At 49.2% G+C, this 22,476-nt stretch overlaps 1 protein-coding gene across 1 annotated transcript in view; it reads right to left on the bottom strand.

Moving 5' to 3' along the window:
* ZNF618 (zinc finger protein 618) overlaps positions 1-22,476 on the bottom strand; it is a 150,124-nt gene that overhangs the window by 80,385 nt on the left and 47,263 nt on the right. The window contains exon 2 of the mRNA XM_058818372.1: positions 3,634-3,677. Coding sequence (XP_058674355.1) covers positions 3,634-3,677 — 44 coding nt within the window. The remainder of the gene's footprint in view (positions 1-3,633; positions 3,678-22,476) is intronic.

Raw genomic sequence — 22,476 nt, 5'->3', positions numbered from 1 at the left:
TATTCAGCAGGAGTCTTGCACATTAAGTGTAGTTAAGTCTGAAAACAAATCTAATGACTTTAAAATAAATAGCCAACAGAGGACTCCAAACTGAAATTCCTCCTTCCTCTGACACCCGCCATATAAACAATAATAATTATATAAAACCGTGTCTAACACATGACTACACAAGGCTCTGGTGACCAAGAAAAGCACATGCTGCTTGTCAGACATAATTGCACATTTGGTTTTTCAATTATTTCTTGTCAGGATCCAGAGCCCACCATCTGAACGCTGACATTAATTATTGGGAAGTTGTTAGTGCTCCAATAGTCCCATGGAGACTCCCAGTGCTCACCCTGAGCCCAGAGCTGCCAGTGCTGCTCCCACACTGCCCTCCTGTCCCACCAACCCTGGGACTGTCACACACCACACAGGACAGCCAGCCTGTGCACAAGGGGCTTCAGAAGAACCTTAAAGCAAGTCTCCAGTGGACATCAGCAAGGAACTGATCCCTGCCATGTGCTCACCCATAGGATGGGACCAGATCATGTCCAGCACTGGGGCCTCCAACACAAGACCTGGAGCTGCTGGGCAGAGTCCAGAGGAGGCTATGGAACTGCTCTAAGGGCTGGACCCCTCTGCTCTTGAGCCAGGCTGGGAGAGCTGGGGGTGCTCACCTGGAGAGGAGAAACTCCAGGGAGAGCTCAGAGCCCCTGCCAGGGCCTGAAGGGGCTCCAGGAGAGCTGGAGAGGGACTGGGGACAGGGGATGGAGGGACAGGACACAGGGAATGGCTCCTACTGCCAGAGGGCAGGGCTGGGTGGGATATTGGGAATTGGGAATTGTTCCCTGTGAGGGTGGGCAAGCCCTGGCACAGGGTGCCCAGAGCAGCTGTGGCTGCCCCTGGATCCCTGGCAGTGCCCAAGGCCAGGCTGGGCAGGGCTGGGAGCACCTGGGACAGTGGGAGGTGTCCCTGCCATGGCAGGGGTGGCACTGGATGATCCCCAAGGTCCCTCCTAAGCCAAGGCAGTGTGGGATCCTGTGAATCCAGCCCCTGTCACCCCTGTCACCGTGTTCCTGCTGAGTCCCCTCCCAGCCCCTCTGAGCGGCTCCTGCCGTCACACTCCCATCACATTGCTGCCCATCATGCAGGAAAACATCCTGCCTTTTACTGGCTTTTAATTTGCTGCTTTTTAATTTTGTTGACTGTCTCTTTTTTCCTTGCAAAAGGAAGAAAGAAGCCTCTGATCTACCTTTTCTGGAGTGTTCAAAAACACGCACAGCTTTGTCAGGTTGTCTCTTAGTTGTCATCTTCCCCAAGGCAAGCAGCCATCTTTCTTCTGGCTGCCTTCAAGGAAGAGGGCTTTTTGCACTCCTAAGAATTCTCTTCACCTTTTAAAATCTCCCATTGCTGAGCACTCACTGAGGGGCAGCAAGCACACAGGAGTCAATGGGGGAGGAGAACAGGGAGTGCTCTCTGCCACCAGGAGCTGCCAGCTGCACACCCTGGCCCCTGTTCTTCCAAAGGCAGCAACAGGCCTGGGGCTGGGGGTGGGGGGAGCACAAACCCCTGGGCCTCCAGAGCTTCCAGGCTTTGCTTGAAACAGAATAAAATCAATTCACTGCAGTAAAAAAGAAAAATAGGATTGACCCAATATCACAGTCATCACCTTAGAGCAAGCCTGCTACTGTGAGAAAAAAATATTGCAGGAAGATAAAATCCAGGAAACTTATATCATATTATATTAATTACATTATACTATATTATAGTATATTCTATTATACAATATTATTTTTGCTTGTATTTTTACTGATACAAATTAATTGTTAAAAGCTTCCTCAATAGTTTGCAATTAGTGAGGGTTTCCAGCAGCAATGACTTTGAGAAACATCCATCTTGTGTCTCCATCCACTGATGACCTCACAGATTCAGTCAGAGCCACATTTCCACCTTCAATCATAACAGAGCTTTCTTGAAATACTACATTTTGATTCTGTTTTATTATTTTTAAATGGACTTGGTCATTCTCCATTCTTTGACCACGTTTTATTCAGTCAGGTAGATGATAAAGTGGGTTTTGTTTCACCTTTTCTACAAGCAAAAAGCAACAGCCAGCCTCACACTCCTCTGGACACACAAAGGAACAGGCAGGGAAGTTCTCCCACCTCACCTGGAGCTCCATCCCTGCCCTGGAAAGGGCCATTGCTCACTCCTGGGAGGATGTTCAGCCCCAAGGGCAGCCCAGGCAGGTGGGATGGACACCCCAAAGGTGACATGGAAACTCCAGAGGTGACATGAACATCCCAAAGGTGAGATGGACACTTCAAAGGTGAGATCGACACTCAGAGGTGACATGGACACCTCAAAGGTGAAATGGACACTCCAAAGGTGATATGAACACCCCAAAGATGAGATGGACGCCCCAAAGGTGACATGGACACTCCAAAGGTGACATGGACACCGCAAAGATGAGATGGACACCCCAAAGATGAAATGGATGCCCTAAAGGTGACATGGACACCCCAAAGGTGACATGGACACTCCAAAGGTGACATGGACACTCCAAAGGCCAGCTCCCACATGGAGGATGCACTTGCCCACCTGCTGTGGGAAACCCTCCAGTGAGAGCTGCAAAACTGAATTAAAGGTTGGAATAAAGAATCCAGGGGAAGGAAGTGATGCCGGGCTCCTCTCCCCTTGCTCCTCAGCTTGTGCTCTCTTTCCAAGACTTCCTTCAGGCTGACTCTCAGTGAGCCAGCACTGCTGGGCCACAGGTGAGCCACCGCCAAAGTGAGACAGAGAAGTCTCCTGTGACAGACACCCAGTGTTCCTCTCCCAGCTCAGGGGCACTCCAGATGTGTTCAATGCCAAGCAGTGCCAACTGGACAAAAAGCTGCCAGGAATGAGGGGATTTGGTCCTGAAATGCCATTGGCAGAGCTGGGGCACTGGGCAGGGACCAGCCAGCCCAGTGGGACCATCAGACCCAGCAGGGGCTGCACGGTCAGCAGGGCGAGGCAGGGAGGGCATCAGCACCACAGTGGTTCCCAGATCTTTCTGGATGTGCTTTTACACAACAGGATGAGTTTTATCTAAGGAATGAAACTTTCACAGGGCTTTCAGGGCCCTGGAGGGACAGGAGGAGTCCCCATCCTTGGGTGTGTTTAACAAAGCCTGGATGTGGCACTGGGTGCCAGGGTTGAGTTGAGGTGTTGGGGCTGGGATGGACTCGATCATCCTGAAGGTCTCTTCCAACCCAGGGATTCTGTGAGGCCACAGCCCAGAGCAGACCCACCTCAGCGTGTCCCTCTCCAGAGTGGGAGCAGCAGAGACACCTCTCAGTGGGATCACAGGGGAAGGGGGTGGTGGGACACCTCTGTCCTCTCCTTCTGAAGGACAGAAGGGTCTGCACAGCCCAAGGTCTCCATCCAAGAGCCTCACCCTGGGGGCATTCAGCTGGAACTCCCCAGAGCACACACAAACCATCTCTGCTTTCAGTCCCCAGTGCCAGGATGAGGCCAGCCTCCCACATCATCCTTCCAGCCATATCCAGAGAGGGCTGCATGGACACAGCTCTGACACCCATCCCACCTTTGGACCACATCTCCAAGGTGGAGAGCACAACTGACCCACCCAGCACACCCCAGCCCTACCTGCTGGAAGAGCTCCTCCGCCCGCTGCTGTTGCTCTCCTCAGCCTAGGAGATGAAAACAGAAGAGCTGGTTAGGTTCAGAAGGATGAGGCTGCTCTCCAGCCCAACCCTGGGGTACCCCAGAGCTGCACACACGCCCCAGGCCCAGCTCTGAGCAGGCTCTGAGCCTCCCCAGCCCATCCCCACCAAGTCTCAAGCAGTGATCCCTGGCATGCAGAGCCAGGTGGGAAATCAAGAATGGCCAAATTGTCCCAATGCCCACGCAGGAATGGCCCCTCCAAGCCCAACAGCTCCCCTCATTAGCCCTGTGCCCTAATTAGCCCCTGCAGGCGCTGGCAGGGCTGAGCAGGGAGGGCCCAGGGTCTCCTCTTGCTCCTTCTCCAGATCACTGATGAGAGCCTTCCTTGGAAAGACAATATTATTCCAATCCCAGAAATTTTATTTCTGAATTTGTGCAAATACAAGTTAAAAGATATTAGCTGCATTTCACATTTTGTGCAAATGGCAGAAACAGGCAATTCATGTGCAGCAGGATGGGGGCCAGCCAACGATTTCGATAAAATAAACCCTTTTTTAATTTAAATGCTAATGCACTGAATTAAAATTTAATAACTGAGGAAATTGAAAAGCCGAGCAGGAATATTGGAAATAAATCCAAGCAGAAACAGCTGAAATTAAAAATTCTAGAGAGTGGGAGGATAGCAGCTAAGCTGTCTTATATGATTACATTTTTTTTATTTTTTTTTTTTTTTCAGAACGAAGGGGGGAAGGAAAAAAATCCTATCTTTGGCTGGCTGTAGGGCAGTAAATCGAGAGTGCTGTGATTTATTGCTCAATTTTCCTGAGGGAAAAAGGCTTTCTTTCATGCTGAAATATTTCATAAATTTCAAGCCAGCATAAATTCTTAATTTAAAAGTTATGGAGGTCACATTTAGTGCACTGGTGCAATTCTGAAATCTTAAAGGAATAGCAACCAAAAAAATTGCAATTTGATTTTATTTTTTTTAATTCTTCATGTAAAATTTTCTTCAAAGGGATTGTCCAAGTTACACAAAGCAGAAACACAACCTGGTTTCTGAAGGGATATAAAATCCACTGGAAATGAAGAGATAAAAATCTAATTCAATTACAAAAAGGTATTTTGTTATTATGATTATGATGATGACAATGATTATTATTATTATTGTGAGCCACTTGAGGAATTTCTGTTAAAAAATTTCTTCTCTCCATTGCCTGGGAAAAGCCAGAAGGGAGGAGCTGACAATGTAATTGCTTCTGTTAGATCTCCAATCTTTTGTGAGCACTGATATGTTCATTTGTTATACAGCTGTTCAGCTACAGAAAGGATGTCAGAGCACCCATAATTCAAAGCAATCAATCAAAAATTAATGATTTGTCATGGTTACACAATGGGAAAAAAAAGGAAAAAAAAAGCTTTATGGGTTCCTGCAACTGGTAGATTGCTCAAACCTTTGGGGCATTTTCTAGAAGATTAGATCTGTGTACAAGGAAAAGGGGGAAAAGAGGAAAAAGGAGATTTAATATAGAACCAGGGCAGAAACCTTGTTGGGGTGCTGGGGATCCCAGAGATGGGAATCTCATAATTCCTGCCTGTACAAAGGGGTTTGTGCGGAACCCAAGATCACACAAGCCAAGAGCCACATCTTGGATCACAGGGAACTTTTGAGGCTCCTGCCATGAGAATTCCATGGGAAAAGCACCTGCTGAATCATGGAACCATGGAATATCCAGAGCTGGAAGGATATTCTGAGCCATGAGGATGATGGAACCCAGCCCTGGCCCTGCAGACACCCCAACAATCCCCAGTGTTGGGGAGTTTCCTTATTTTGAAAGAAAAAAATGAGGAAAAAGGGAACCACAGCAGGTAACCACATCTCAATGGCTTCACCCAGGCAGGGTGCTGCTGGAGATGATCCATTAGACAAAACCACCAAGCTAAGCCTGAATGAGATCAGATCAAGCTGCCTTAAATGTTTCTGGATGCTGAAACAAACAAATCCACAGAATCCCAGATTGCTTTGGGATGCGAGGGACCTTAAATCCCATTCAGTGCCACCCCTGCCATGGCAGGGACACCTCCCACTGCCCCAGATGCTCCCAGCCCTGCCCAGCCTGGCCTTGGGCACTGCCAGGGATCCAGGGGCAGCCACAGCTGCTCTGGGCACCCTGTGCCAGGGCCTGCCCGCCCTCACAGGGAACAATTCCCAATTCCCAATCTCCCATCCAGCCCTGCCCTCTGGCAGTGGGAGCCATTCCCTGTGTCCTGTCCCTCCATCCCTTGTCCCCAGTCCCTCTCCAGCTCTCCTGGAGCCCCTTCAGGCCCTGGCAGGGACAATGAGCTCTCCTTGGAGCTTCTCCTCTCCAAGTGAGCACCCCCAGCTCTCCCAGCCTGTTCCTTCAAAAATAAAATCCATTTAAACTAAAATATTCCACCTAAATTCCAAGAAGTGGCATTTGAGGACTAAAATACCAGAGGAATTGGAAGAGTGAAAGGCTGGAAATCACTGTTTAACCAGAATGTGCCAAAATGGGTCAGAGCAGCCCCAACAAAGTAACACCTTTGTGGAGGGGAACAGAAATCTCCTGTGCTCCTTTAGAATCTCCTGCACTCCCATTTACCCAAAGAATTGATTTTGGAGATTTCCTAATTTCTGATTAAAAAAGGAAAGGAGCAGAATTTTCATCATCAGCTGATGCCAGGGAGGCCGGATATGGGGTGCTGGAACAGGCTGGAGAATGTCACACAATCTGCCCCATAAAATCATTTACAATTCAAAGTGTTACTCCCTGAAGTTGCTTTTCTACATATTGGGTGCTTTTAGGGGAGTTTTGTTTAACTAATGCTAATAAATATCCTTAAAATGAAAATGCACACAAGCAGAATGTGGTTTCAGGCCATATGCTCCTCAGCTCGAGTTGTAAGCAAAAAGTAAATCATGTGATAATTAAGAAATGTATCAGTCAACAACTCCTAACAGGATAACATGTAAAAAAATAGGAGTCCAAGCAGATGTAAAACTGACCTGAGAAATCCATGTTTATCGAGAGGGCTACACTATATTGGGAAAAAACCCCAACATTTTAACAGTTACAGCAAAACTAAAAAATAACTTAAAGCAATAAAAATGTGAGATGAGATTTCAGACAATTTAAGCACAGGCTTTTTGCCTGATCACTTAAATTCTGATTAGAAACAATTATTCCAATCACTTGGATTTGCATCCATGCTTGGATCAGCTCCCATGGATGGGATGGGGGCACTGGGACACTCCCAAGCACTGCCACAGCCCTTCCAGGGGGAAAAGGGGCTCAATCCATGTATTTATTTATTTATTCGGACACAGCCACCCCCTGTGATTTGCCTCTGAACCCCATCCCAAAGGGAGAGGTCTCTGATTCTGCCTGGGGGTTGCAGGAAGAGCAGACCCCACTCGCCCCTCTCCCACAGCACCTTCCCTCTGCAGAGGGAAAAGGGCAGAGTTGTTTGTTTACCTGAGGAAAAAAAAGGAAAAAAAACCAAAACCCCCACTCTGCTTCCCCCAAACGCCTTCCCAGGGACAGCTGAGTAATTTTTGTCCAAACACAAACCACAGATTCAATTTTGGAAGGAGCCAGCAGCACCCAGCATGGAAAATTTCACCCCAAATAATTAAAATTTGGCAAAGGAGAAGCAACTGAAAACAGGTCTGACACAGGAATGTGCCATAAAAATAACTGCAGGCCTGCTACCTGTGCTGTCTGGGGTTATTAACTTCAGAGCCACAGAAAATGCAGGAAGTGCTTTTTTTTTTTTTTCCCTTTTTTCTCTTCTTTAAACAAAGGGCAAGACACCGGCAGTTTCCCATTTAATTTTTATTAAATAGGAGGGGGAAAAACAGCAGAGCAGCTCCACATCACACCAAAACATCTGCAGAGCACAAGGACTCATAAATGTGCCCGTGCCCCTTTTTAATGTGGATTTCTGCTCCCTCCTGCAGCACAGAGGATGCTGAGGAACCCCAAAGAGGGAAACAAGGCTGAGCCAGGGCTGGTCCAGGCTGAGCTGTGCTCCCAGAACCACGGGATCCTTGAGGCTGGAAAAGCCCTCTGAGAGCAGAGTGCAGCTATTCCCCAGCACTGCCAAGGGCAGCACTAACCCTGTCCCCCCGTGCCACATCCAAACTGGAACCTTCCCTGTCCCCAACCAAGTGCCACATCCACACTGGAACCTTTCCGTGTGCCCAACCAAGTGCCACATCCACACTGGAACCTTTCCCTGTGCCCATGTGCCACATCCACACTGGAACCTTTCCCTGTCCCCAACCAAGTGCCACATCCACAGTGGGACATTTCCCTGTCCCCACATGCCACATCCACACTGGAACCTTTCCAGGGAAGGTGACTCCACCACTGCCCCACGCAGCTGTTCCCATGCCTGACCACCTTTTACATGAGGAAATTCTTCCTAATATCAAACCTACACCTTCCCTGGAGCAATTTAAGGCTGTTTCTTCTGGTTCCCAGAGCCAGGGCAGCCCCTGCCTGAAGGACAAAGATCTCCTCAGCCTTAGGCTGCTGTGGCTCATCCCCTCCTCATCCTTTGCCTTTGCCAATCCATCAGGGCAGCCTCCAAAAGGGATGAATTTTCCACTCAGGAACAAGACAGTTCTTGGGGCTGGAGGAATGTGCTGCCTATTTCCTCAGCTGCAGCTTCCCCTCAAGAAACAACCAAAATAATAATAATAAAAAAATATCTGCAAGGAGCAAATGGGAGCTCTCCCTGAGGCATTTGCCTGGTCCCACAGCTGAGCCAAGCCCTGAGTGAGGGTTCCCCAACCCCCAGAATCCTCTGTGGGGTCTGCAACCCCCCATGCTGGCCATGGGGCAACACCTGGGGTGGGGACGCTGGTGGCAGCCTCAGATTCAGAATTCCTTGGGAGCAGCCAGGGGAATCTCACCCTTGTGCTCAGCTGCAGCCTTGTCCTGGGAAAAGCCAGTGCTTGTTCCCTGTTCCAACATGAGAGCCCAGCAGGAAACAGCAACATCTGAGAGGTCTGACCCCTCTGAGATGAGCCCATGGAGGGTTTGCTGCTTGAGGGCAGCAGAAGGCAAAGGCTGAGACTCCCATGGCAGGCACAGAGGCTCTGCTGCCAGAGCCAGGGGACATCTGGGACAGGATGGTCCCAAACAGCCAGGGACATCCCTGTGTGACTGGTGCCCACACCTGGGCTCCAGGGACCATCCCTGTGTGACTGGTGCCCACACCTGGGCTCCAGGGACCATCCTTGTGTGACTGGTGCCCACACCTGGGCTCCAGCACAGCTTCAGGAGGGTCTGCAGTGCCAGAGGAAGGTGCTCATTACTCCTGGCCATGCCCATCACTTAGACTAAGCTTCAGGAAGAGTAAAAATTCCAGGGGATGCTACAGAAGAGTTGCTGTGAGACCTCCAGGCAAGTCCATGGAAGGCACCAAGGTGACTGTGACCTAGAGGGACACAATCTGTCCCCAGCACCCCGGTGGTGACACACAGAGCATCCCAGTGCTGGAGCCTGGGGACACAGGGAGCCCAGCACGTCCCACGTGGTGCCTCTGACATTTTGTGTCTGGGGAGTGTCTGAGCAGACCAAAATCCAGGTTTGGATTGAAGTTACTGAGCATCCACCTCACCCCTATGAGCACCTCCACCACATGCAAATAAACAGCTGCTGGAGATGGTGGCTGAGCCTGAAACAAATCAGAGCAGGTTCTGGTTGGGAGCACAGCTCAGCCCAGCTTGGCCAGGGCCCTGGCCACATCCTCCTCCTGTGGGTGGCCACCACCCCGAGGGGGACACCTGTCCAGGGGGACCCAAAGCCAGGGAACACCACAGAGCTGTGGCACTGCAGGATCAGCACTGGGCAGGGCCACCCAGCACCTGTCCAGCCACCCCAGGGTCGGCAGGGCTGGCCCCAGTCCCAGCTGGGCTGTGCAGTGCCCCTGCTGCAGTGCCATCCCCGTGTTAATTATCTCTGGGGATCATTAACAGCTGTTCCTGAAGCCACAAGGTGCCCCCAATTACTAATTAAAAAGAAACACTAATGACAAAGCCAGTGAGGGGGTGGATCAGCCCAACACAAAGGTCAGCTGTGAGCACTGGGTCCCACTGGGGAAGCCAGGATGGGAATGATCCCCTCTGCTCTGGCTGTGACACTTCAGACCCAGCCCAGGGGCCCTTGCTCTGCTGATTTCAATTCTCTTTGTATTGGCAGGAGAATTATTTTTCTTTTAAATGTTTCTTTTTGTTTTGTTTGGTTTTCTGTTTTTGTTTTGGGTTTTGTTTTGTTTTGGTTTTGGTAGGGTTTTTTTTGTTTGGTCTTGCAAACTGGGTTCCCTCAGGCTTCTCCCCACATTCTGCTCTGGGACAGAACAAGTTGTACCGTGGATGTTAAAACTATAGGTAGGCAAACAATACTAATAAAAAATTACAAAGTCTAGAAATTCTTCTCATTCAGCTTCACTGGATTTGCTTCTTGTCTACTGTTTATTATCTCCCCATTTTATAACCTTCATTTCCTACCCTGGGTGTGCTGCCTGCATCCACCTCATTTCTGAGCTGCCTCTGTAACCCAGAATTAAAAGTTCTTCTGGAGAGTTTTTAACAGAAAAGGTCGAATTTCTGCTGGAAAAGGCACACATGGGGCTGGAACTTGGGTGGAACAGCAAAATCAGCAAGGCAGGGAAGAATCCCAGCATGATGGCCTGGCCTGGGTGGGTGCTGAGCCCCAGTGAATGGCACAGTCCCACCCCAAAACACCCAGGTGTCCCTGTCACCCACTCCCACACTCCAGAGAGCCCCAGAAAGGTTTAAGGGCTGTGAGCAGTCACCCCTGAGTAAAGGAAATATTCATATGAGTAATTTTATGAACTTGTTGAAAGTACTGGCAGAATTTGTGCTTTGAATTTCAGTTTTTCTCCCCTGGCAGCCTGGGGAGATTTAAGCAGCACATGCCAGCAGAAGTAACCGAAGAAAGGGAACATTAAATAAATTTTAACCTAAAACTACAAATGTTTAAACCAGTATTAAAAAGCTTCAACCTCGTGTACTTTTGTTTTTCCCTGAAACAGTCATGAAATTAAAATTATGAATAAATCAATGCAGCAAATTGGTCTGGATTTAAAGAGTTACTCCTTGATTATAAGCAACTGAAAAGTAATCAAAATATTTTTTCCATCTCCTGTTGCTCAGTGCTCTCCTTACTCTGTTCTTTATGAGAAAAATAATCAAATTGAGGGTGAAGAGGAGAAAAGGCATTACTGATTACTCTGAACTCTCATATTATAAAAGCTGGAAAATAAGAGTGACCGGGCAAAACAACAGAATTATGTGCATTGAGCAGTTGTTTACAGATGGTATGAGTTTCCCAGCAAAAGAAACAGCTGGAAATATTTTTAAAGAATAAATGTATATGGAATGAAACCTTGGGGGGGAGGAAGGTATTGTTGTTTTTTACTTGGGGGGAGAAAAAAGAGGCAAAAGAGCCATGAGATAGCATTTCAGAAATCCACCCGTTTTTCCAGGCTTCCAATTTCACAGGAAACTCTCAGGAAATCAAATTTTTAAAAAATCCTGGGCACTTTTCCAAGTTGATAAAACAAACATATCTAGCAAGCTATGAATGCACATGGGGGGAAAAAATTAAAATAGGACTTATTTATCCAGGGAATCCCAGTCTTGTTCAACACATTCTGTTTGGGAGTTCTGCACCTCCGGCCTCTGCCGTGGAACATCTGACAGGGCTGTGAGGGCTCCACTGCACACAGGGACTGCCAGGAAGCTTCCCCTGGCAGCTCCAGCCCTTCCCGGCTCCAGGCTGAAGGGATGGGTGGGAAAGGGCTGGAAATTGGGTTTGGGGGAGCCACATCCCCAGCAGAGTGGGCTGGGAGAACAGGCACAGGCTCTGCTGTCCTGGGCTCATCCCAGCAATGTGGCCAAGGCAGGGATTAAATTCTCCTCATTCCTCCCACCCTCCTGAGACCCCACCTGGAGCTCTGTGCCCATCTCTGCGGTCCCTGCCACAGGGAAGTCCTGAATCCAGTCCTGAGGAGGCCATGGAGCTGCTCCAGGGCTGGAACCAGGCTGAGAGAGCTGGGGGTGCTCACCTGGAGAGGAGAAGCTCCAGGCAGAGCTCAGAGCCCCTGCCAGGGCCTGAAGGGGCTCCAGGAGAGCTGGGGAGGGACTGGGGACAAGGGATGGAGGGACAGGACACAGGGAATGGCTCCCACTGCCAGAGGGCAGGGCTGGATGGGATATTGGGAATTGGGAATTGTTCCCTGTGAGGGTGGGCAGGCCCTGGCACAGGGTGCCCAGAGCAGCTGTGCTGGATAGTGAGGGTGTCCCCACATGAGGTTGGAAGGAGGTGATCCCTGAGGTCCCTCCCAATCCAAAGCACTCTGGGATTCATTTATTCCCTCAGGTGAGGGGAGGCAGGCCAAGAAGCCCCCTTCTCTTCATGACCAGTTCCATGTACCCAGAGTGAGTCTGTGCAGGGCAGGGCTGGGGACGGGCAGGGCCCCCTCAGGCAGAGCTGGGGACGGGCAGAGCCCCCTCAGGCAGAGCCCCCTCAGGCAGAGCCCCCTCAGGCAGGGCCCCCTCAGGCAGGGCTGGGGATGGGCAGGGCCCCCTCAGGCAGGGCTGGGGATGGGCAGAGCCCCCTCAGGGAGGGCTGGGGATGGGCAGGGCCCCCTCAGGCAGGGCTGGGGACGGGCAGAGCCCCCTCAGGCAGGGCTGGCGATGGGCAGAGCCCTCAGGCAGGGCTGGGGACGGGCAGAGCCCTCAGGCAGGGCTGGGGACGGGCAGAGCCCTCAGGCAGGGCTGGGGGAAGCGAGGTGGCAGCCCTGGAACTCGGGAGCTTTGCCTGAGGTGCAGCCCAGCCAGGAGAGCCTGCAGCTCCCACAGAGGGGTGGCCAAAGCCCAGCACAGGCAAGGAGGACACAACCCAGAGCAGCCATGCCCTCAGCAGCTGACACACCTGGGAGCTGGACAAGTTCTGCCAGCAGCATGGCCCAGCAGAGCCGGGCACAGCACAGCCAGGCCCAGCTGGACCTTGAGCTCCTGCAGAGGCTCCAATCCCTCTCTCTGAGCCTTACAAAGGATCCTGCGAAAAAGCCAGGCAAGCCTGTGTGTAGAAAATGCAGACGCACCTCCCCTCTGCTTAGGGAAGTGCCCTGGGTGCTCCCAGCAGCACAGACACAGACACAGACACAGACACAGACACAGACACAGACACAGACACAGGGATGGGTCTCTGGGAACAGATCCAGCACAGGAGGAAAACTGAGACCCAGCCCCAGGTGGTGCCCAGCTCATGCTCAGAGGGCAGGCACTGGGGGCATGCCCATGGTGGATCTCAGAGCCACGAGGGGCTGCTGGGGAAGAAGATTTGATGAGGTTGAGACTCTGCCCCTCAAACCTGCAGAGGCTGTGGAGTGTCCCCCACGGAGCTGCTCCAGCTCCCAGCTCAGCCATTTGGGTGTCAGTGGGAGCCATGCACCCCTGAGCACCCCTGGGCAGAACTGCACCTTTTGAGGTTGGTTTTATCTCTTTTTTTGGTCAATTTTGAAGAACGCTTTAGGTCCCTCTGTAGCAAACAGCAATGCAGAGATGCAACGTGCTGCAAATGTTCAGCTTCAGTCTGAGGTAAGCAGTGAAAATTTAAACACTTGAAAATTACAATTCAAGGCAGAAAATCTGATCTAGAATAGAAAAAGAAATGCATAATTTGATAAATATTGCAGTGAGAAGGTGTCAGGAACAGCACCATGAGGAGGTCCAGCTTCAGCCAAGGATCCCCTCCAGGGCTGGCACAGATCTCCTTTCAATGCTTGTGGGAAAGGCTTTGCATTTGCAAAACATCAATTTTAACCTTGTAAAATATAAATTTTATCCTAATTTAAAAAAATTCCTATGTAGCATTTATAGACAGCTGTGAGGTTGAAACTAAAACATTCTCCATTGGATGGGTAACTATGGGACTTCACCTTCTCTCCCAGTTTTGTATGACTGGTTTGTTCAAATAGCATGAAATGGTGGTTATTTTACTTTGGAAAGGGAAAAAAAAAGTCAAACCACATTGGGCTAAAAGTAAAAAAGGGGGAAGGCACACAAAGCTGGGTAATTTCTTCAAACTTAAAAAAGAGCAGTAATTACAGGGGGGAAATTCAGAAAGGGTTTAGTCTGCCTGGCTCCCTCAAAAACCAAAGAAATAAGAAAAAAAACAAGTAAAAAATAGTAAAAAGAGAAAAAGGAGATGGAAGGGGAGGAAATGAAGTTGGAGAAAAAGCAGGCTGAAAGTAGAATTCTTAGAAATTCTGCTTGCAAAATAACTCCCATCAGCCAACCACAAATCCTATAAATATCACCAGATCCACTTCCCAAGCAGATCTAAATCAACAAATAAACAAACAAACAAACCTCCAAGATTTTAAAAAAGTTTGGAAAAAAAAAAAAAAGAAATCTAAATAAAAACTACCAAAAACCCCAGTAAGGCCAAGCTGGTGTCTCCAGGGGAGGGTGGCTTTGCTGGCTTCCCAAGAATGATGGTGGCTTGGAAAGTAAAGAAGGAAAACAACATTTCCTGGTCCATTTGAGCTGTGAAAGCTGCAGCATCACCTCCACTGCCCAGACACCCCAAACACTGCCCCAGGCACAGGGATGGGACCCTCAGCCCTCCCCCAGGACCCTCCACCCAGGCATGGCACTGGGAAGAGCAGGAGGTCACCAGGGACCATCTACCTGCACTTTCTCACTCCCAAATCTCCACCTCTGAGCAATTGTTTGGGCTAAGTAAAGGGATTTTCAAGCAGTTTGTGGGGGACAAACATCAGTGGGACCAACCAGGGTGACCTTCCACTCTCCATCATTCCTGGAGCTGAAACAAATGAGGGCATAGAGCTGCTGGGAAATTATTTCCAGCCCAAAGTGGAGCTGCATTGAGATCATGGCATGGGTTGGTAGAATTTCTGCTGCACCATTCACACAGCAGAGTAAGACACTGATTTTAAAAAACTGGAAGTGACACAGTCCCTGACATTTAAAATTTTCTGATTCATACAGGCAAAATACATCCTGTATGTATTTTTAAAGCAAGAACTGTAAGATGTGCTCAAATCTAAATGAAGCACTTACAAGCCCCAGATTCTGTTTGACTCGAGCCTATGAAACCCAAATAGATATTCCTTATTTCCTGGGCGATAAAAAAAAAATTCAAATCAATCTATTTTTCTTCCGGCTCAATCTGAAAAAGAATTTTTCAATTTTTCAGAGCTTCAGGAAAACCAAGAATATCAATTATTTGCACAGCCCTGCAGAGTGGACAGATTCGTCTTGGAAAACCTCCAATGAGATGCAAAAAAAGGTACAAATATTTCTACAGGATCCCTTTTGGGGCTGAATTTTGCAGGCAGCAGCATCTGTGGGCCAGCAGCTGCTGCAAACCCTGAGGAAGAAAACCAGAAAGTGAAATTGGCTATCCAGAATTCTGGTGCAGCCCAAGGTCAGGTCAAAGAATGAGAGAGAAATCCCCAAGGCCACCATTAATGCCCAACTCTCAAATGGAATCTGGGGTTAGGCAGCACAGGCTGGTGCTGCCAGAGCTGGGCAGGGCTGGTTGGGTTTCCAAGCTGAGAAAGGAGCAATGAACTCATGGATCTGTGACCCTTTGGATGAACAAATATCAGGCCAAGGGCTGTTTCCTCCTCCAGATGCCCCCAGAGAGCCTCTGGGCACCAGCCTGCCCCAGTGCCCGGGGAGCACCACCTGCAGCAGGGCTGGCAAAAGATAAATGTGTGCCACATTCCACAGGCTCTTCTCAGAAAAGAAAAACTGATGCTCACCTACACTTCATTGCAGACACCTTGGTGCTTTATCTGCCATCCAGCTCATGGACAACCTCAGCATCCATGGATATTTTCTAGATGCATGTTTGTACCCAAGGACCATGGTGTGTCACTGATTGTGGGACTGGCTGAGAGCATCTCCACTGAATTACTCAAAGGTGTGAGAATTTCACCTAAGAATTGTGGGAAGCTGTGACAGTTCAAAGCATCTGTATAAAACAGGGGAATACTGGGAATACTCCAATCCCCAAATTCCACCCTGGGTAAGGGACCTCTGCTTTGATGCACTTTGCCTCCACATGGCCCTAAACACAAAGGAGGGCACAGGATGTTCTTGAGTTATGGGGAAAGCCTTGGAGGGAGCCTGAAGCACAGCCCCAGGCCCAGGGAGAATGGGGAGCCTGGGAGAGCTGCACCATTGCAAACCTCCAAAGCATCTGCTTGTGTTGAAATAAAAACTGAACTGGGGCATCTCCAGCTCCTCACAAATGCCATACATCACCTCACCCACTGTGCACACCTCTGTGGGGTGAGCTGGGGCCAGGCTGGAGCCAGGACAGCGTTTAGAGCTGCTCTGAGGTCCTGGCAAAGCACCACAGTACAGGGCTTTGGTGGAGAGAGAAGAACCAGGAAACCTATGACCAAGCTGCACAGGTCAGATTGCTCCAGCCTGTTTGGGCACAGGCTCAAGAGCCCAGCAGTGTCCCATGGACAAGCTTTACCCTGCCAGGACACACTGAACACTTCCAGGACCCTGACTGAGCTGGGACTGGGGATAAGTCAGGGTGTGACACTGGAAACAGTCCTTGCTCTCCCACCATGGGGCAGTGTTGGCTGGGCAGTGCTGGCTCCATAGCTGGACCTGAAGATCTTAGGTGGCTTTTCCAACCAAAATTATTCCACGGTTCTGTGGTGATTAACAGACATGCAATAGATGCTGCTCAACAAGAGCAACATCCATGCATCCATCCATGCATCCATCTATCATCCATCCATCTATCATCCATCATCCATCCATCCATCCATCCATCCATCCATCCATCCATCCATCATCCATACATCCATCTATCATCCATCCATCCATCCATCCATCCATCCATCCATCCATCATCCATCCATCATCCATCCATCCATCCATCCATCCATCCATCCATCCATCATCCATCCATCCATCCATCCATCCATCCATCCATCATCCATACATCCATCTATCATCCATCCATCCATCCATCCATCCATCCATCCTCCATCCATCCTCCATCCATCCATCCATCCATCCATCCATCCATCCATCATCCATCCATCATCCATCCATCCGTCCATCATCCATCCATCATCCATCCATCCATCCATCCATCCATCCATCCATCCATCCATCATCCATCCATCCATCCATCCATCCATCCATCCATCCATCCATCCATCCATCCATTTCCTTATCTAGCAGTTATTCCACAGATAAAAGGCCAGTAGCCAATGAATCACCTGGGACACTTCTGCCAACTGCAACCCTCCAAGCCCATTCCTGGGAGGGACCATGATGAAGCTGCTGCTCCTCACCAGAGCCAGGTGGGTTCTGTCACAGGGGACAGGAGCCCCCAGCTCTGAGCCCTCTGTCCCAGGAGCCCCAGACACAGGCCAGGCCGCTTGGAGGCTCCTGCACTGCGAGGGAACGAAGGACAGGGAATGTGAACACCCAGCCCAGAAGCAAAACACACCCTGGGCTGATCCCCCAGCACTGTGGGCAGCAGGGCAAGGGGGGGTTCTGCCCCTGTGCCCTGTGCTCAGGTGAGACCCCACCTGCAGAGCTGCCCCAGCCCTGGCCCAGCACAGGGAGGAGCTGGAGCTGCTGCAGAGATCCAGAGGAGCTGCTCCAAGAGCTGGAGCCCCTCTGCTCTGGAGCCACACTGGGGGTGCCCACCTGGAGAGGAGGCTCCAGGGACATGTTACTGTGGCTTTTCAGTACTTAATGGGGGTTCATAAGGAAAAATGGGGACAGAGTTTTTAGCAGTGCAGTAAGTGATAGGACAAGAGGAGATGGTTCAAAACTAAAAGAGTGGAGATTTAGATTAGATATAAGGGAGATGTTTTTTACAACGTGGGTGGTAAAACACTGGCAGAGGCTGCCCAGAGAAGCTGTGGCTGACCCTGGATCCTTGGAAGTGTCCAAAGCCAGGCTGGACAGAGCTTGAAGCACCCTGGGATAGTGGAACATGTCCCTGCTCAATGCAGGGACATTGGAATGAGATGGGCTTTAAAGGCTCCTTCCCAAACCTATTCTATTCTATTCTATTCTATTCTATTCTATTCTATTCTATTCTATTCTATTCTATTCCATTCCATTCCATTCCATTCCATTCCATTCCATTCCATTCCATTCCACTCCACTCCATTCTATTCCACAAAGGACAGCAGAGTCCACAGTTTCTGGGCCCGTGCTGCATCCTCAGCCTTTCACCAGCTCACCTCAGAATGCCAGGCTCCAGCCAAGCACTTGGCTGCCCCAGCAAGATGCCAAAGCAGCTCCTTGACTCCAAGCTCTGAGGGGCTTCACAAAACTTTGTGACTTGCAGACAGATTTTTGTGGATGTTGTGTGCTCTGCACAAAACCGCAGCAGTTACCCAGCCCCACAGCAGTTACCCAGCCCCACAGCAGTTTCCCTGCTTTACAGCAGTTCTCCTGCTCGCTGCCACGAGGGCACAGCCACCCTTGAGCTCCTGGAGGAGCCTGGCAGCCTTGGCACAGCCCCACTGCAATAATTCCATCGGTGCCCCTTCCCAGTGCTCGCTCGCGGTGAGTGGCGCCGTGCAGCCTCACGCTCGGCCTCTGTCAGTAATTGCAGAGGGAATAAAAAAGAGAAAACCCTGTCAGGCCACAGCTACACAGTCAAAAATGAAGTGGACACACTCTGGAGTCTCCTGGGATGCCCCAAAATTTGTAGGGTTCAGAAAAAGGATATTCAGAAGGTAAAAGCCCACAGTGCCTGTGAGGCTCTTAAATGTGACCTCCAGGCTTCCCCACAGCCTCTAATGGGCCAACTCTGCACTCTGCACAAATTATCACGAGTATCAAAAATATCTTTACAACAGAGCTTTTATTTCCCTATATTTGAAGCTGCTTTCCCCTTTTGTTTCTTCTCTAAACCGGTTAAAATGAGCATTAAGGGATATAATTATGTTGTTAGCTTAATTGCCTACTTAAAGCAGAATCTACAGGGGTTTAATGCAAGATTTGAAAAGGGGGAGAAAAGGAAATTGGGATATTAATGGATACAATTTTTAAAAGGAACCTCTTCTGGGGAAAAGTGAGTTTGGGACATGGGACAAAGTGTGAGGAGGGAGGAGGTGGAATCAGGCCCCATCAGTTTCTGCCACAACGTTTTGTCAAAATGCGAAGTGCTGGCTCATTCCTTCTCCAGCAGTCTAATTTTGGAGAATTTGACCTAATTAATCATTAACGACCACACACAAAAAAAGTATCCCTCCTTCAGTTTGAAACCTTAATGCTATTCCTGGAGTGACACACTTAAGGCCAGGACAGGGGTTGGCATCTGGAACGTGCCCCACATTGAAGGACCGGTCCAGCTGGGAAAACTCTTGCTCCCAAATCACCCAGCAGAAAAACAACCACTCCCACAGGCAGAGGAGCACAGATGGGAGAAAACAATCAGTGCCCAAGCCTTGCTGAGGTGACTGCTGTCTGGAAAAGCCATGGGTGTCCGTAGGGATGCTCATTGTCCCTATGAGCCACGGCTCCTGCACGCCCCTGCTTTTGGATCTGTGCAGAAACCACAGCTTGTATGCCAGAAACAAGCACAGGGCAAAGCCTGCAGAGCAGTGCAGAGCAGTGCAGAGCAGTGCAGGGCACTCTCAGAGGCTGCAGCACCACCCCATGTTTGTCAGTGGTGCCACCACTTCCCCGCTGTTCCCAATGGCACCACATGGCTCTGGATGTGGAGAGACTGGAGGCATCAGCCAAAGTCTGTCTGGTGCCCTAAATGCCTCCAATTTCCACAGCTTCTCTTGTATTCCCACAGAGTCACCATGGCTGGTGCTGTCTCTGGTGTCCCAGCATCCTTTGGTCTCCTCTAACCAAACCCCAGAGATTTATCCTCAGCAGCAACAGGGCTTGTCAGACCTGGAATTAACTCAGTGCCACCCTCCTGTCCCTGGTTCTGCTGCTCTGAATCATGTACAGATCCAACCAGAGCTACATCCCACATTTAAAACCTCCAGTTTGACTCACAAATTTGCTTTCTGCAGGTGTTTGATGACCTTCCCCCTGTCCAGTGTTCACCACAGAACTGAGGTGTACAGGGAACACAAAATTTGGGGGAAACCCCCACTATCACCCCTTTCCGAGGTTTCACTGCCTGTATGACCCAGCAAGGGAAAACAGACACAAAAATCGAATAAATACAGGTGGGAAACACTTTTCTGTTCCTGCAGAGATGGAGCAAAGCTTCATCCACAATGTTTGCTCCAATACACCCATGCAGCAAAACCCAGCACCACCAAGGTCTCATTTCTCCAGGAGGAGAAACAAAATGCTGATCACAAAAGAGATGCTTCCCACCCGAAACAAGAGCCCTCCCAGGCTCCTCTCCCTTACCTGCATCCTAAAACCTGATTTAAATAAAATTTTAAATCTCTAAGAATTTTTTTCTGTATTTATTATCCAAATATTAAATATCCAGTGTGCTATTTCAACTATATTATATATTGTATTATATAATACATAACACATACAATAAAAATATTTCTATAAAATGTATGTATTTGAAATCTTTAAGAGAACTAGTTCCTGTGAAAAGCAGCTGTTTGCCTCCAGCCCTTCTGCCAGCCCTGCACAAAGACCATGGCTGGGATTTCGGAGGCTGCTGGTGTTTGATGTGTCCACACAAGGGAACGTCTCACAATCCCTGATAAATTATTGGTGTACTTGAAAAAAATCAGAGAATTAATGTATTTCAGGGTCTCCTTGGAAACCCAGAGGAAACGTGCATTGTTACAAAGTTGGATGTTATTAGCAGGAATATGTATGGCACAAATTAAGGACTTCAGAGGAGAAGCCACCTTGGATCGTTTGATTAATACAGTAAGTACTTCCTATACCAACATAAGTGGATTTCAAACAACTTGAACTCAACATAATTAGATAGATTAATAAAGCACCAGAATTAAGGCATTAGGTTGAAAGGAAAAACGTGAAAGAATCTGGAAATTAGCAGATAAAGTGAGAGAAAGTAAACAAGAGAAGGCATCAGCCCACAGCTCATAAATCCCGGGGAGTCTGACAGACCATGGTCAGCACCATCAGGTGATGCCAGGATTAAAACCCATCTTGGAAACAGAACCTTATGCAGGGGTTACATTAAAACCAACACTGAAAAAATAACACTATTGCAAAATCAGAAAGTCAGAAACTGCAAAAAAATTTGTGTGGAATGTTCTCTGTGTGACATGCCAGCAGCCCTGAGGTGCCAGCAGCCCTGAGGTGCCACCAGCCTGCCCCATGCTCTGACCCAGTGTGGTGAACACACATCACTCCTTCCATGGGACCCTCAATGTGTCAAGCATTCCATCTGATTTAGATAAAAATTAAAATAAGGAGGGAAAAAAAAAATTTCTAGCAGCCAGACTGACTTGGCTGGGCTCTGTCAGGCCCCCATTTTTTTTTTCCTTAGAGTTAGAATTTTTAGAATATTTTCTAGAAATTATTATTATTTTCTCTTTTTTTTTTCTGGTTGGATTTCTTCCCCTCCCATATTTGTACTTTCCTTGCTCCCTGTGTTTGGGCAGGGATGCTCAACACCTCAGCCAACACCTCCTGGGGCTCAGTGAGCATTCACACCACAGGTACTTCCCCAGGTGAATACCTCAGCTGGATCAGGGTGTTTTTCCTCAGTGCCACATCCCTGAAATATAAAAAGTTCCCTCAGTTTCTCACTTGACACCAACTGTGGTTCTCCTCCATCCCTAAAGCAAAGAGCTCGGTGATGGTGCCAGCCCCAAACCCCTGGGACATTTAACCACATTTAGGAGGGAAGGACTCAAACCCACAACAATTCCTAAAGATCAGGAAAATGCAGGAAATCCCCTCTAAGGGCTCACAAAAGCTGGGTTCCTCCCCATCCCCATCAATTTTTGGGCTCACCGTGGGCAAACCCTCCTTCCTCTGAGCCCATTCAGCAGCCAGACCAGTGAGAGGTTTTGTGCAGCTTCTCCAAACAAATTTCTTCCTTGGGCAGACACCTGGTTTGGAAAATTTCAGTCCAAACAATTTAAAAAGTTTTGGCAGAGTTAGAAAGAGTCAGAGGCAGGGGCTGGTTGGAGCTGGGCAATCCTCACTGCTGCCAGCACCACCCCACTGAGGCACAGGCCAAAATGAAAATAAATTTAAAAAACAGTAAAAAAAAAAAAGGAAAAAACCCCATCTGAATGAGTCATTGTTCGTCAGAGGAGAGGAGGAATTGGGATTTTTTGTGTTTGTTTGGGAGGGGGTGGTGCAATGGAGATACTGAAGGAAGAAAGGTTGTTTTGTTTTGCTTTGTTTTACAGCAATATCACAGGAAAAGTCTTGTTGGGAGATTAAGTTGTGCTATTAATGACAAGTAAAATGGCTGTCAGCTTCTGCTTGGGGTGGGAACACACCAGGAGCTTTATTATCCACAAAAATAGAGCAGGGCCTCCCACCAGAGCCAGCCCAGGGCTCTCTGCAGCTTCACTGAGCAGGACACAGGGCTGGAGAGGGCACCCAGGGCAGGAGAGGGCACCCAGGGATGGAGAGGGGATCCAGGGATGGAGAGGGGATCCAGGGATGGAGAGGGCACCCAGGGATGGAACAGGAACCCAGGAATGGAACAAGAACCCAGGGCAGGAGAGGGCACCCAGGGCTGGAGAGGGCACCCAGGGATGGAGAGGGCACCCAAGGCTGGAACAGGACCCCAGAACTGGAACAGGAGCCCA

This window comes from Ammospiza caudacuta, chromosome 21 (genome assembly GCF_027887145.1).
Source record: "Ammospiza caudacuta isolate bAmmCau1 chromosome 21, bAmmCau1.pri, whole genome shotgun sequence".
NCBI lineage: Eukaryota > Metazoa > Chordata > Aves > Passeriformes > Passerellidae > Ammospiza > Ammospiza caudacuta.
The sequence above is the reverse complement of the archived record's forward strand: the minus strand, read 5'-3'. Positions and strand labels throughout refer to the sequence as shown.